Source organism: Ostrea edulis, chromosome 3 (assembly GCF_947568905.1).
Source record: "Ostrea edulis chromosome 3, xbOstEdul1.1, whole genome shotgun sequence".
Classification (NCBI taxonomy): Eukaryota; Metazoa; Mollusca; class Bivalvia; order Ostreida; family Ostreidae; genus Ostrea; species Ostrea edulis.
This window is the reverse complement of record NC_079166.1, coordinates 17,387,173-17,403,011: the sequence shown is the minus strand read 5'-3', so window position 1 is coordinate 17,403,011 and position 15,839 is coordinate 17,387,173. Positions and strand designations below refer to the sequence as shown.

General features: G+C 36.2%; 1 protein-coding gene across 4 annotated transcripts in view; it reads left to right on the top strand.

Moving 5' to 3' along the window:
* The window catches only part of LOC125674462 (afadin-like), a 58,367-nt gene that overhangs the window by 30,714 nt on the left and 11,814 nt on the right, over positions 1-15,839 (top strand). For all 4 annotated transcript variants that reach the window (XM_056160239.1, XM_048911607.2, XM_048911606.2 and 1 more), the window contains exons 17-21: positions 4,218-4,370; positions 12,690-12,755; positions 14,456-14,529; positions 14,870-14,988; positions 15,443-15,622. In XM_056160239.1, coding sequence (XP_056016214.1) covers positions 4,218-4,370; positions 12,690-12,755; positions 14,456-14,529; positions 14,870-14,988; positions 15,443-15,622 — 592 coding nt within the window. The remainder of the gene's footprint in view (positions 1-4,217; positions 4,371-12,689; positions 12,756-14,455; positions 14,530-14,869; positions 14,989-15,442; positions 15,623-15,839) is intronic.

Below are 15,839 nucleotides of genomic sequence, written 5' to 3'. Positions count from 1 at the left end.
GGGAAAAAACTTTGTCTTTGACAAATTGTATATTGGCTGATCCCTCTGAGTTGTATGATAATAAATAGAGTTATTGAGCTTATGTTGGCTGAGCTTTATGATAATAAATAGAGTTATTGAGCTTTTATTGGCTGAGCTGGGTTTGAAAAATTCATGAAGTGCCAATGTTCATCAATATAAGGTCAATAACTCCTTTATTATTTAGATAAAATATATTTCAGATGTTTTATGATGATGATTTATTCCGTTTCTCGTCAAGTTAGAAAGCTGAAGTGTTGTTGACACTGATAAGAACGTGTACAATATCACGGCTACACACATTTTCACTGTTCATCCTATTGCATCAATCAAGGCTTGTTAAATGGCACAAATTGTGAATGATAATATTTGCTGGTCCTTAACAGTAAATTATGATAGAAATATTACTAGAATCGATTGATACTTAATATATACTTAATAGATAAAATATAAAAACCTGCTACCAGAGCTAATTAAATACTAGCTATTTTGTGATCTATGTTTATAGATTCGCGCGCAATATGAACTTGTACTCGGAGAGTTTCAGTACGGGTCATATTGTATGGAAAGTTTGTATTCAGTATTGGACAGGTATTGCACGCTAAACTTCTCTAGAATTTAGGAACATCTTATTATTAAAAGAATATTTATAGCTATGATGATTGATTAATTGTTTGTTTTACATCATGTCGAGAATTTTTCACTCATTTTGAGACGTCACCAGCTGTAGGTGAAGTACCACAAATTTAGACCTATGCTTAGTGCTCAGAGTTGTAGCAGTGAGGGTTCTTTAACGTGTCAATGCCTGCCGCGACACGGGATCTCCGTTTTTAAGGTCACATCCAAAAGACCTGTGATTCTCATTTCTAAATGCCGAGCGTTTGGCCAAGGAGCAATCACTACCTATGTTAACATCTTAGGTTTAATGCGGCCATGTCACGAGCGAGGCTCGAACTCAGGACCTGGTTATGAAGCAAACGCTCTACCACTGAGCTACGACGAATCAATCTGATATCGCAGTAGTCCACGCTGCTGTCTTTTGTGGATTGATTTATAAGTAGAAAGTGATTCATAGGAAATAGTTGATTTTAATTTGAATCCTGTAGACGCAGTGGTTTCCGGGCTCTAAAGCATTATCCTTTCCACCTACTGTCACCATATCATACAAATGGACTACCCATGGGATGAAGATATTCCCTATCGATTTTGGGGTCAAAGGTCAAGCGCACTGGACATTGAAGTAGCAATATGGTTTCCGGGCTCTAAAGCGTTATCCTTTCCACCTACAGTCACCATATCATACATATGGACTACCCATGGGATGAAGATGTTCCCTATCGATTTTGGGGTCAAAAGGTTAAAGGTCAAGCGCACTGGACATTGAAGTAGCAATATGGTTTCCGGGCTCTAAAGCGTTATCCTTTCCACCTACAGTCACCATATCATACATATGGACTACCCATGGGATGAAGATGTTCCCTATCAATTTTGGGGTCAAAAGGTCAAAGGTCAAGCGCACTGGACATTGAAGTAGCAATATGGTTTCCAGGCTCTAAAGCGTTATCCTTTCCACCTACAGTCACCATATCCTACATATGGACTACCCATGGGATGAAGATGTTCCCTATTGATTTTGGGGTCAAAGGTCAAACGCGCTGGACATTGAAGTAGCAATATGGTTTCCGGGCTCTAAAGCGTTATCCTTTCCACCTACAGTCACCATATCATACATATGGACTACCCATGGGATGAGGATGTTCCCTATTGATTTTGGGGTCAAAAGGTCAAAGGTCACGTGCACTGGACATTGAAGTAGCAATATGGTTCGGTTTGTCATGCCATTTGTTTTTTACACTCAGAAAAGAGGTAGTTTATACCTATTACCAATACCCTTTGGGAGATTGGGGTAAGCGGGGGGTATTCTTAGTGAGCATTGCTCACAGTACCTCTTGTTGGATTTAAATGAGTTGTTTTAAGATATGAAAGGTTTAAAAATAAGAGTTTGTGGGGGAAATATGGAAAACTGAGAGGTTTTATTTAAAGTCAAAGATATCTAGGAATTTCGGCTTGACAAAAATTCATTAAGAAAAATTGCCAAAATAGAGATCTGGATTAATATTTTACTTTATTTGCAGTTCTTTAAATTTCCTTATCAAAGCTTGTGTATTCTGTATCTACATCTATTTTAATTTTTTTTTCAGTATTTCAATAAGGTAACATCAAAGGCATGTTACTGTTCTCATACAACTGTCTGTACACCCCAGTGTTGTGTAAATCTGTTTCCATGGTTTTGTGATCGAATGATTGCATGCATTTTGAGTTTACCTCCATTTTAATGCATTGAGGTATATGTGTAGCTATCCAGAATTTCCTCTGTTGTAAGATGTCATTGTTCTGATTATTTGTTCAACTTCATGTAATGGGGGAGGTGGGTGGGTGGGTTAATGTTAGCTAATGAAATTTGAAGTGTCTCATGAAATACAAAAAGTAGAAGAAGCTCTGTAGGAAACAGCAAGTTGAGACGACATGTTGATTTCCTACCCATCTTTTATGTTCAATTGCACTTTTTGGACAACAGATCTGTAAGCTAGCTTATCAAGGACATTGGGAGTTTTCTGTACATATTGACTCTCTTCAGAATGAGACCTGCATTCAGTGCATGAAATTTCACTTTTTGTAATTTGAGTTAATTTTTTTTTTAATACGTTTTACAAAGATATTCCTGCATTAGCAGGAAATTCTGTTTGAAGGGTGTGTTCCCACCCACCTAACTGTCAGTTATACATAGTGTGTGTGTTATCCATGTGTAGATCTGTACATGTAACTCAGTAGCACCTGATAGAGTCTTTTACATCAGCACACGATTATCCAGTCTGTGTATTGACTTTAACAGTCTATGATATATTCCCAGAATCAACACTGGCTAAAGGCAAAAAAAAAATTAATGATTACAATCAGAATCGCTCTATGCATCAGTAATTGAGTTTTTCTGTCTGTTTTCAGTCGTACTATAACATCAGACTAAATTAAAAGACTGATATTCTAAGAAATAGTTCGCCTGTTGTGAATTTTCCTCGCCTAATTATGGACAGGGCAATTTGGTGACTTGTGAAATTTGTTTGACCGAGTGTAAGTCTTTGACCCGGGGGGGTTAAATCAGCATTAAGTGGATAGCCATGTAATATAAAGTCACACACATTTCCCGATGTGTTTCCTGTGACGGGAAATAAAATATCGCAGAATGTCATGCCGTGACAAATTGGCAAGAAAAGGGATGATAACGCCTCTGAAACAGTTCATGTTTAGAGAGAGAAGATACGCCACGATATGGATCAACGTAAGGCTGGATTGTGCCCCCGTTACTGAGTCGTCAAGTCTCTTATAGGGTGTATCTGGATTTATAAATCATTTCACTTTACCTAGAATAGGATTTATCTGACTAATATGTAAATCATTTCATTTTATCTAGAAGAGGCTGTTTATTGAGGCTTACCTTGTTTCATTGCATTTTTTCCCCCCAAAGTTTGAATATTGAACGAATATCAATTTACGTCAGATGAAAAACAAAAATAATATATTGTACTGTTATAGGCTGTAATACTAGCAATCTGGTTTTGACATTGCAAATTTTTTCTTCTACAATGGGTTTTGCCTATTGTGTATCTCATGAAAAGCTTCTATACCCACTCGGAGACAGAAATCAATTTCCTTGCAGCAATGTCGTTAGAATATTAATGCTTATTGTTTTGCATCAGTATTTTCTCTAAAGCTGTTGTTCTGTCAAGTAATAATAACATTTAGCAGCATGTTGAAAATTGATGTCATATTTCCTAGCTATGTAACTGACAAGACCACTAATTGATCTAATGACATTTTGTCTGCGATAAGCAATATCTGTATTCATAAGTCTACATTGATTTTTCGTATCGTTTGATTTTCATGAGCTTCAGATGCCTTCATTATGTTGATCATATTCTTGAGATTCCGTGTAGTGGCCCTCTTAGGATTGTAAAGGATGTTTTCTGCTCTGTACAAAATCTCTGGTAATCTTCGTCTTCAACAACAGGCCTTCGAAAATCAGTCTCCTCAACCACAGCATCAGGCCAGTTGTTCATTGGTGGTTTGTGAAGGGAATTTAGTTCGCTGTTGAAATGAATTTAATGTTAACTGTCTACAAATTCATTTGGTTTTGTTAACAGGCTGTGAGAAAGGGCCCCCAGCAACACCCACAGCCGCCTAGTCACCATGGTGATCGACAACAACAGTTGCCAAAGGAACCAGAAATAGCCACAGTGACCTTCAGCAAGGTCAAAGGCAGCATGGGACTCAGTATAGTGGAGGCCACGCCAAAGGTCAGTGATTTTATTTCTGTCTCTCAATATTTACATTTGTAATGGGTTTTTTTACAAACTGTAGTGATAGCCTTTTTCTCGTGAATATATTGCAGTTGTAAACAATGCGCGTATGAATCCTGATAAATATACCATGTATACTCGCACATAATTCAGGGTTGGTTTTTTTTTTGGTGAATAAAATTTTGATTCAAGTCTTCGGTACCACCGAATCACGCATGTTGCTTTTTTTTTTCTTGCCAAACAACTTCCGACATTTTAAATTGTTAGTGTAAGTTTAATCCGAGACGAATCAACAAGTTACGAGACTAAGTACTAACCACTGAGATGTTATACACCAAAGAAACACAACTCTCGTTAAGATAGATATTCAGTTGACAGACAATCTGATAAAGAAAATTCAGTTGAACTAATGAAAGGGTCAATGTCTAGTTCCTAGAATTTTCTCTAAAAAATGGGGGGGGGGGGGATCAGCGACTGTCTGACTTATACGCAGGTCGACTTGCTAGTATATGCGAGTATATATGGTAGTATATATGTCTATTTTAATAGCTGGGAATTCCAACAAAAATGAAAATAGAATGTAATTATAAAAATTTAATTGCATTTTTGAAAATACATGAGGGTATGAACTGCAATGCTACATGTTGACATACTTAATTAAGCAAGTAAAAGAGGGCTGGTGTGTGAAGTGTCTGCTGCCCATTTCTTATTGGGTATCAAAGATTGGTGTCGTTAATAAGAAATATTGGTTAAAGGAAAAAAAGATTTAGAAATCAATTGAGCAAAAACCTCCAAAAGACAGAAGTTTACCAATGTTAAATATAAACAATGCACATACAGTGCTGATTCATAGGAAACTGTGCACATACAATCCTGATTCATAATATGTTGTGTACATAGAATGCTGATTTATTATGAAAATGAACACACACAATGCTGATTCGTATGAAACTGTGCCCATACAATGCTGATTCATATGAATCTACACACACAATGCTGATTCATATGAAACTGTGCACATACAATGCTGATTCATAGGAAACTGCACATACAATGCTGATTCATAGAAAACTGTGTACATACAATGCTGATTTATAGAAAATTGTGTACATACACTTGTACAATGTGTTGAAATTTTTTTATATAAACATCTACCGCTACATGAAAAATTAGTTTTCTGGTTAAAATGTCTGAAGTAAAACAGTACGTATGTGATGAAGAGCAAGACACTCTGGGTGTTTTTTTTAAGACTTGGACATCCAAGATGGACTGAAGTTTATAAATATGAAGGCATAGAGAAATCACGTCATCATAGTATTTCAGGACAAAGTTCATCTCGATTGTATGAATATATCAATCATATATTCATTGTCCCGTTTAAATTTTGTTGCAAATCTGATTATTTGCTCTATATGAAGTTATCAAGCTGTCAACCAGGGCTTCAGTCCTAGCCTCATGACTGTACATTGAGAACAAACTAATGGTCAATATTTTAGATATTGTATATTATACTCTTGGCTTGTTAAAATGATACTTGCAAGGTAAAATGACCCCCCAATCTTCATGGACATGAACATAGTGAGCTCAGGATGTCTGTGAATAGGGAATACAGGCAGCACACAGGTTGTTAGAGCCTTGCTGTCACACGCTTGTGTGTGACGTGAAGTGCTTTGTGTGACGTGAAGTGCTCCGTTTTTTAAAGAGAATATATGATTGATTGTTTTACTGTTTTCCGCCACGCTCAACAATTTTCCAGTTTATAGTGAACCTCCAAGGCCAGTGAAAAATAGTTTGTTATAATGAAACTTCGTTATATCCAATAAAATTTTCACTCTCATAGGGGAATAAATGTCACTTCGCGATAAGCATGCATTTGTTATAAGTGTGTTCATTATAATCATGTTTTACTGTATTGAGTTGTGCTTTTAAAACTTGGAAGAAATTAAAAAAACTGCTGCTGATTAGTTGAGCAGATTTCGAGCTTAGAACTAGTTGCAATGGGTAGGAATTATTTGCATATTGATAGTAATAACATTGATCACGGAGATGGGCAGTTATTGGGGGGGGGGGGGGGGGGGATTTGGCTGCTGTGAATTTTATTGATCACAGGTAGGAGCAGTTATTGGGGTGAATATGACTGTTGAGGTCAGTAGAATTTGGTGTTAATTGTTTTTTCTATTTAGAAAACTGAATGTTTTTACAAGTTGAACAAAAGCAAAGCAAAAACTGAGTGTACAGATGAATAGTTTATTGTACTTCAGTGCTTAGTATCTCGCACAGTCAATGACGGGTGTGATCAATGTTCATTCTGTGTGTGAACCCGGGGTTCAATGTTCATTCTGTGTGTGAACCCGGGGTTCAATGTTCATTCTGTGTGTGAACCCGGAGTTCAATGTTCAATCTGTGTGTGAACCCGGGATTCAATGTTCATTTGGTGTGTGAACCCGGGGTTCAATGTTCATTCTGTGTGTGAACCTGGGGTTCAATGTTCATTCTGTGTGTGAACCCGGGGTTCAAACAGTCAACAGCCTCCTGGAGAGAGATGCTATAGCTGGCTTATTGTTGTGGTTTCTTCTATCATAAGCTGTTAATGTAGTCTATAAATACTGCCTTATTGATTGTAACAAGAATTACTTTATACTGGAGTTGTGGCCAGTAAACACGAAGCCCGGCAGGACTATAACTATAAAGTACTGTTAGCATCAATGGATAATAATCATTTAGATATACATCTCAAAGTGAAAGCTGATATTGAAGTGAGCATTAGTTTCTTTGTGGCATTGTCGTACATTCTCCTTCCAACAGCCCCACCCCCTCTTACACATCTGAACAATTTCATCACAAGAGTAAGGGCACTGCTGTCAAGAAGAAATTATTTCATTATCATCACTCCTAAATATTTTGCAATCTGAGGACTTCAAAACTTCATAATCTTTTGCACTCTTGGCATTTCTACAGTCTGTCATTGTGAAAGTATATTGTAAGGGGACACAACTGTGATCAATGTATCAAGTAATGATAAGGTGCCTGTGTGTGTGTGTGCACCATAACTGCAATCTGATCTCAGAAATGTGGGCTGTCAATTTGTCTTGTTGAATTGAAGGATTTATGCCTCATTACGTTTTAGACAGGGGACTTTGTTGCCAGGTGCTGATGGACAGATATAAATTTACCACCCTATTAAAAATTTGTTGAACTTTCAATTGTTAAATTTTACATATTTCTTGTTTGATATATGATTGAAGTCTTAGTGTGAGTGATGCTTGTTTACTATGTTTTGATTGTCTGTGTTTGTTCCACACTTAAAAAACTCCCCTCAAAACATACTCTTAAACAGGTACAAAGGGGACCGTAAATATTGTGTAAATGCAGCGACCTTTCGTGACCCCGTTATCAGTGTCGGGTATTACCTGTAAAGGAAATGGAGGTACCTGGATTTATTTGAATACCTTTGGCACTGTTACCTCATGAGATGTTGAGATTTTTTTGTCAAATCGACGGATTGATAGCAGTCAAAATGATTGTACTAAAGTTTGTCTCACCTGAGTGGTTTTTCTACCTGTGACACTGGGTCATTTAAATGTTTGCATCACGTTTTATTTGGGGCTAGCCAAATGCTTGCTACAAGTTCTTTCCATTTAATATTGGAGGGATTTACAGGAAATTTGAATTTTTAAACGTGTCGATGGCGGTGGTCAGTTCAGGAATCTGTTTTGGATTGTGCAATATAAATACCACTTTAGGTACAAATGGCTGAAGTTTACTTTAACCAGCGATAAACATTATAGTGGAGGGGATTTTCTACTGTGTATTTAGAGAGTGTGATTTATTTTAATCGGAGTTTAATTTAGTATACCATACATGGTAATAAGATTTTCTTTTCTGGATTAGATCATTTAACCAGGCAGTGTTTTTATGTTTTGACTGTTTGTGGAGGGAGAGTTAGAGGCATCATTGAGCAGTTAGAAGTATCTAAGACACTGCCAGTCAATACTGGTCCATATTGACTGTTCCTGGATTATCTAAGACTTATTGCCAGTCAATACTGTTCCATATTAACTGTCCCTGGATTATCGCAGACACTGCCAGTCGATACTGGTCCATATTAACTGTTCCTAGATTATCTAAGACACTGCCAGTCAATACTGGTCCATATTAACTGTTCCTGGATTATCTAAGACTTATTGCCAGTCAATACTGTTCCATATTAACTGTCCCTGGATTATCGCAGACACTGCCAGTCAGTACTGGCCCATAACTTCTATTCTGGATCACTGTCTCTGGAAGTATCCGGTTGGATGCGGTGAATACGCTGGTGATGTAGATCTGTAGCATTTGTCATTATTTCAACTTCCAAATCTTTTAATTTTTCTAAAGTCACTTAAAATGATCTAATTCATTTTGAAAATATTGCATAACTCTGTTGTTAAACTGCTGATGTGTGAAGTCATTTGAGGAATGCAGACAGTAAGCATTATGTCATAGAATGTCTGATGCTTGAGTCATTATGTAGACCTTAAGATGACAAATTGATTTAATGTTATGTTGTATAATTTCATTATGCATTGAAGGTGTATTGATGCAATAATGGGCATGTCAGGCATGATGGAAACTGTATTAAACATTCTGTGATCTGAGACAGAAAAACCAGCACTTTTACCTCACGATGTCGGTGGAGAATTCGAACCTGTAGTTATCTGTCCGACTATCAATAACCCACACAATAAAAAAAAGATCAAGGTTGAAAAGTTTTAATGACATTTAATCTAAAGAATTGTCAGAGAAATGGGATTTAAATTGAAAGATTATTTTGTGAAAAATTTAAAAACTGTTATTCTAAAGCAAACAAAAGTTGATTTGAAACATTTTCATCGGTGGAGTTTGTCTGTGAATTCCATGTTTGTCTAGATCTCAATCACATTAAAACTCATTACTTACACCACTTTGACTGCTAAAGAAAGCACAAGTCAATCCACTGCTTTTTGTGTAGCTAAACATAGTTGCAAAAATGTTTTGTATCCAATCTGTGTAAAGCACCATTTGGACTTGTATAAATAGTCCTGAAATCTCTGAAGTGCATTTTCTAAAGACCAGAGAAAAGTTTGGTTTTGCCGAGCTGATAACACAAGATAAGGTAGTCTTAAACAGCACTCAGATAAGATTTAATGTATTGAAATTTCATTTTGTGGTTTTAAAATTTGCAAAGTTTTGCAGGGTGTTTTTTTTTTTTTTTTTTTATACAAGTTTCAACATTGAAATATTAATCAACCAATTTTACAATTTGATGGTTATTATCATAAATTTTTCAAATTATTTCTGGAGAATTTGCCTATGAAAGATAAAGAAATATGTGTGGGAGAAAATTTGAACAATTACAGGTATGCAATTCTTTATAAAAGTGGACTTGCTGCACAGGGAAAAGGTTGTGACGCAGCTTATAAGGACAAAAATAGCACATTGTAGTAAATTCGCCTGTTATTTCAGGTGAGGTGGATTAAAATAAGTCTTATTTAAAGTCTGCAACCTATCAGTATAACCAGTATGGCAGTCATAAATACCTATAGGGGGCGGGGTGCTTCGTTTATTGATGTGCTGTAAGACCAGAGTTTTCATCTATTGACTGAGATTGTGGGACTTTTGGGAGCCCTGCCAAACAAGCATTGCTCTTTTATGTGATTGAACAGCTGATCCTGGTCTGTAAATTGGGGATGATCCAGTTCCATGTCTGTTTTTGAAATGTTTGCTCACTTAATCCTCTCAACACAATTGTTCTCTCCAGGCAGATCAGGGCCCATGTGTTGGAGTGAAGTCTTTTACTGGTGTAGATTTGAGGGATATGATCAGGAAGATATCTCTATCACACAGGTTAATTGGCAAAGTTTTAAATCTGAGAAACAAACAAAACATAAGAGCCTAAGACAGAGTTAGCTAACCACAGTCGTCCCTGAGAGTTCAATCATCCGAGAACCAAAATAGACCAGTGTGGGGATGATAGGGCATTTAATGGCACTGTTTTCTACACAGTCATGCATGATTGATGATGATGAAAATGATATATCAGATTGTTAAAAGAAAAATTCTGGTAATTTCTGTTATCCAATTTCCTACAGAACATCTAATTGAAATTGTTACCACTTTTTTTTTTTTTTTTTTTTTTTTTTTTTTTTTGGATACAAAAAATAGTCTCATTAGAATTTTTTAAAAATGGACTTGGTGTTAATTTATTAGCCAAGGAGAATAGAATGGAATGCTTGTAATATATAGATGAAATGTTAATTAGCACTAAGCCACTTGTGAAATTGAAATAAACACTATGGACATCATCATTATTTAACAGTAAATGTATACAGTCATTCAAAATCTCCTTTCATTATACTTTGAATACCTAAATGTCTGAGCAAAAGTGGAAAACTTTAGAAATTTGCAGAATCCTCAAAACTGATTAATATAAGCATGATTTAAATTTATCAAACCGATTTAGGAAGCATGATTTGATTTATCAAATTGATTTAAGCATGATTTTGATTTATGAATTTTTATTTTTGAAGTCCCATTTAGTTATATTTCTACAAGTCTAGGGAATGTGTGGTTTGATACAGACCTGTATTGGTTTGTTTGACATGTTTATTGACAGTTGATAAATTCTAATCTAAACACACCTGTGCAAAATCCTTGAAAGTGAAACTTGTGAAATCAAACATAAATTTTGAGATAGTGTAATAATCTGTTTGGGATGTGATGTGGAGATTTGGTTGTCATTAATCTGTTGTGAGGGGGGAAGTAGGGGGGTTTATCTGTTGTGAGGGGGGAAGTAGGGGGGGGTTATCTGTTGTGAAGTGACAGTAAACCCTCCTCTCTTATCTTTCTGGTATTAAATCTGCATGACCTTAAAAGGAATGTGGAAGTTTTGCTGAGCGTTTGTCTGTGTTAATGCTGGTCAAATAGAAATAAAATTCCACAGAATGTTTTACAGGGTTGGTACAGAATACCTTTCTTGAGTTGTCAAACAATGAAAGTGTTCAGCTAGTTCGATTGTGTATAGTTGTTTTTAAGACAGCGAATTTGATTGTATTGAGCTGTTTTTAAGATAGCGAGTTCGATTGTATTGAGCTGCTTTGTAGACAGCGAGTTCGATTGTATTAAGCTGTTTTGTAGACGGCGAGTTCGATTGCATTAAGCTGTTTTGTAGACAGCGAGTTCGATTGTATAGAGCTGTTTGGAAGACAGCGAGTTCGATTGTGTGTAGCTGCTTATAATAGTTTCTGAAATTATATTTTCTCCACTGCATCAATGATCAGAATGAAATTAATTAATTGGACATATGAGGGGAAATGGGGTAGCCAACATTCTAGCATTTTCCATCATGCTTGACAGAGTCTATATCCATTGTCTTCGAACTCTGCTGATCGTATTATATGTAGACCTATAGTATTTGACACTGTTTTTTGTGGGGTGGGTTATTATCATAACTTGTGAGTTGATTACAGAGTGTTAGAGACTGATAATTGTACCCGAGTGGCATTCCTGGTTCATCACACATCAGGTGGGTATTTATTTTTGTGACAACCTGTAGATGTATCAATTTGTAGACAACACATTGACAGCTTTTATCTGATAAAATCAAATAACACAGGATACATGTAGCAGTAGATAGGTGTCTGGTGAATTCCAGACTTAAGTTTTGTCAGTATCAGTAACACTCTGTAAAGATCGATAAAACTGTCGGACTGTTACGTAATTCATTTAAAACTGTCGGACTGTTACGTAATTCATTTGATGAAGAAAATAGTGTATAACGCTATGTTTGATGATAGTCCTAAAGTACCGATATGAAAGCATTGTATGTACACAGTTGATGGGGAAGGTTCGGAGCACATTTGGATACTTCTGTCTGTATATAAGGATTCACTCTCAATTTTGTTTGTTATATGTGGGGGTGATAACTACAACGGAAAACACGATAATTTGCATAACGCATAAATTATCATGTCAAACTTTCATCGTAGTTAATCACCTCACATAACCAACAAACTAGACAGTGATTCCTTGTATTCATACGTGTATCTGAAACTAAAATACTGCCTAATAGAAATTGAAATACACATGGCAGTCCATGCATGTTAATTTTTATAGTCCCCGCCCACTGACCTTTGATTTTGCATGAACTGAGAAATTTACATACAACCAAATACAAATTAGTCTCAGAAGGTCCAGCGATAGACTCAAACCCTGTCAGTTTCCACAGATTTAGTGGATAAAGTCTTCGAGGCTTGATTTTGTTCTGTCATTGTTAATGACTGAAACTATTTATTTCAGAGCGAGGGACAGAAAGTTAGTGGTATCTATATCAAATCGGTGGTTCCAGGTGGCGCTGCTGCTCTTGTAAGTATTCGAGTGACACATGCATTCAATCATCCTATAAAAATTATTCCTTATTACTGAACTACCTCTAACAATGATCAGGACAGTTGCACACCTTAACATACCATATATGGACTTTGTTTTAAATCTGTGATACGTTTTGGTGGGTTAAAAATAACTCTAGTAAGTGGGTGTGGTACAAGATGTGTAATTATTGCTTTTTACACCGATACATATTCAATACTCCATACTTATCATATATGATAAACAGTACCCTTGTAATTTCTTTACATAATATACGGGATCCTTGTAATTTCTTTACATAATATATGGGATCCTTGTAATTTATATACAGTATAAACAGGGTCCTTGTAATACTGGAATTTCTTTACGTGATGACTTCTGAAGTTGCACTTATCAAATTTTTTTTTTGTGATAATGACATATCTTCACTAAACTTCAAGTCGCTACAAAGAGAAAAGTTAACTTAATAAGGAAGGAATCATGTGTCCATTATCAGATCTGTAGATAAATAATGTTTCATCTGACCAAACTGACTGGCAATTAAGACCAAACTGACTGGTGATTATGACTAAACTGACTGGTGATTATGACTAAACTGACTGGTGAATATGGTTGTTGCTCAGACATGCCTGCAAACTCTTGAAGGCCATCAAATATCATATAGAAATATGGACACACTTCAGAGGATATGTTCTCCGAGGGATATTAGATATGTTGGTGTTCATTTTATGCCTTTCTTTTTGTTGGTCTGAGTGAATCGTACATTAAATTATTTGATAGGTCTTTATGGTTCTCCTTGGTAGAGAAGCACATTATGTATGTACCCCTGTGGATAGCCTTGCCTGAGTGTTTATTTAACTTTATACAGTGTTTGACAATTGACTTCAAAGTAAAGCTGCTTTATTATGAAAAATACCTCGTGTTCAATAGGTGAAAAAGCTCGTCAAACGTATTCTGCAAAAAAAATTGTACACAGCGTTTAAATCTTAACACGACATCTAACAGTACAGGGTTTTGTTGTGTGTATTTTAATTGTATACAAATAATACAACTGCCTGATGTGAGGCATGTCTCTATTGTTCTTCAAATATTTTTTTGAAAAAAATAAATTGAACGCCTGCATTGTGGTTATGTAGATTGGAGAAAAAGAATTGATTTTTTACGGTCACTTTCTCCTGGTAGATAGCAGAGGTACAGCTAGGAGATGTTTGCTTGTAGCGCTGTATGTATGATGTTTGGGGATATATTTTGACATTCTTCCGTAGCTTTAAGGAGATTTCCTGGATTGATAAGCAAGGCATGAAGTTATGTGCATGAATTAACAATTTCTTTATGTTTTAAAACTTAAAAGGAAGTGGAACCATTCATTTTCAATCCGATTGTTTGATCGAGTACAACTTTTTAGGAGACCATGATGCACTCAGAGTATTATTTTGGTCATATTAACGTGTAGATTGAAGTCAAGGTCATGTTGTATTGTCTAGAATGAAATCAAGGTCATATTGGACTGTGCAGAATGAAGTGAAGGTGGTGTTGAATTGTCTAGAATGAAATTGAAGTACTGTTTTGCAAGCTTATTTTTCAAGCTTGTCTTGTATTCGAAGAAAATTATCAGAACTCTCTTTATAGCATGCTCATCTAAAATTTCAGTGAGCACTAATAATAAACTTAATCATGAAATTCCTTTTTTGTTCCAGGATGGCAGACTACAAGCAGGGGACCAGCTATTGGAGGTAGACGGCAAAGGACTGGTCGGCCTTTCTCAAGACAAGTACGCACTCCTAATTAGATTCAAAATAATGCATTCTCCTGATACAATGTACAAAATGATGCACTCTCCTAGTTTAAAATACAAAATGATGCATTTGTTGTAAATAATGTGTCAGAGGAACATGAGAATAATCTGCCAGGTGCTTTCTAAGAAAATGTTAAAGGACACAAAACCCATTAGATGTTTTTTTAAAAAATCCATTTTGACTTTTAAATTTGTCCTGTGGCGATCTCCTCCGACAATCAGTTTGATCTTTGGAGATCTCCTCTGACCATTAATTTGTCTTGTGGAGAATTCACCTGTTGAGATTTTCTCTGACCGTTAGTTTGTCTTGTTACAGGGCTGCTGAGTTGATGACCAGAACTGGACAGACAGTCACACTAAAGGTCGTCAAACAAGGAGCCTTTTACCATGGTCTAGCTACTCTGCTGAGCCAGCCCTCCCCTGTATTGCCAAGAGGTCAGTAATCAAGATGTCAGCCATTACTTCCCCAAGTATCACATTTAGACTAAATCTTTTCAATTTGCAATAAGTTTAAATGACCATGTAATCTGAATACTGTTAGCCAACTTTTCTTCGCTTGCGAAAACATTTCATATCATTGCAACTATTTCTCGCTGTAAAACTAAGACCTTTACTTTGGTTTGTATTTGTTTAAGATTATCGTGGTCATAAAAATCTATCACTGCAAACCAGTTTATCACTGGTAAATTGGGAAATGTAGTTGTCGTTTGAATTCTCCATCATCAAATGATAAAAGAATTTTTATGAAACTTTCCGTCAATATTATGATAACTTCACTACTATTGTGTATGTGAAATGGGTAAATCGAGCCTGGATGATGAAAACGAAGTGAAGCTATGAAACAATCAGTATAAGCATGTCTTCTTCAACCCTTTTACTGGTTTTTCAGCTTCACCAAAAAAACCATCAAGCCCACAAAGTTCTAAACACCGCCCTTCAGAGGAAGGACCTCCACCCTACAACGCAGGCCCAGACATGGACCGAACACGCCCATTCCAGCCTGGAATGGACCCTCGGCAGAAACAGGCCATGCAGAGCCCCCACAATCGATCGTCACCAGCTCTAAATAGTAAGTATCACAACGGGAAGAGTCAGGGAAAAGGGCAAGGGTCGTTAGGTTTGTTAGGATCACAGCAGAGTTTGAAGATGAGAAGAAATGACAATTTTTTGGTAGAGGCATTTCTATGAGGAAATCTTGCGTTCATGCAACTCGAATCATCAAAGTAAAGTTTGTAAAAATATCCAATAGATAAATGTCTCTACGTCAATAAAATGTTCATCTCTTT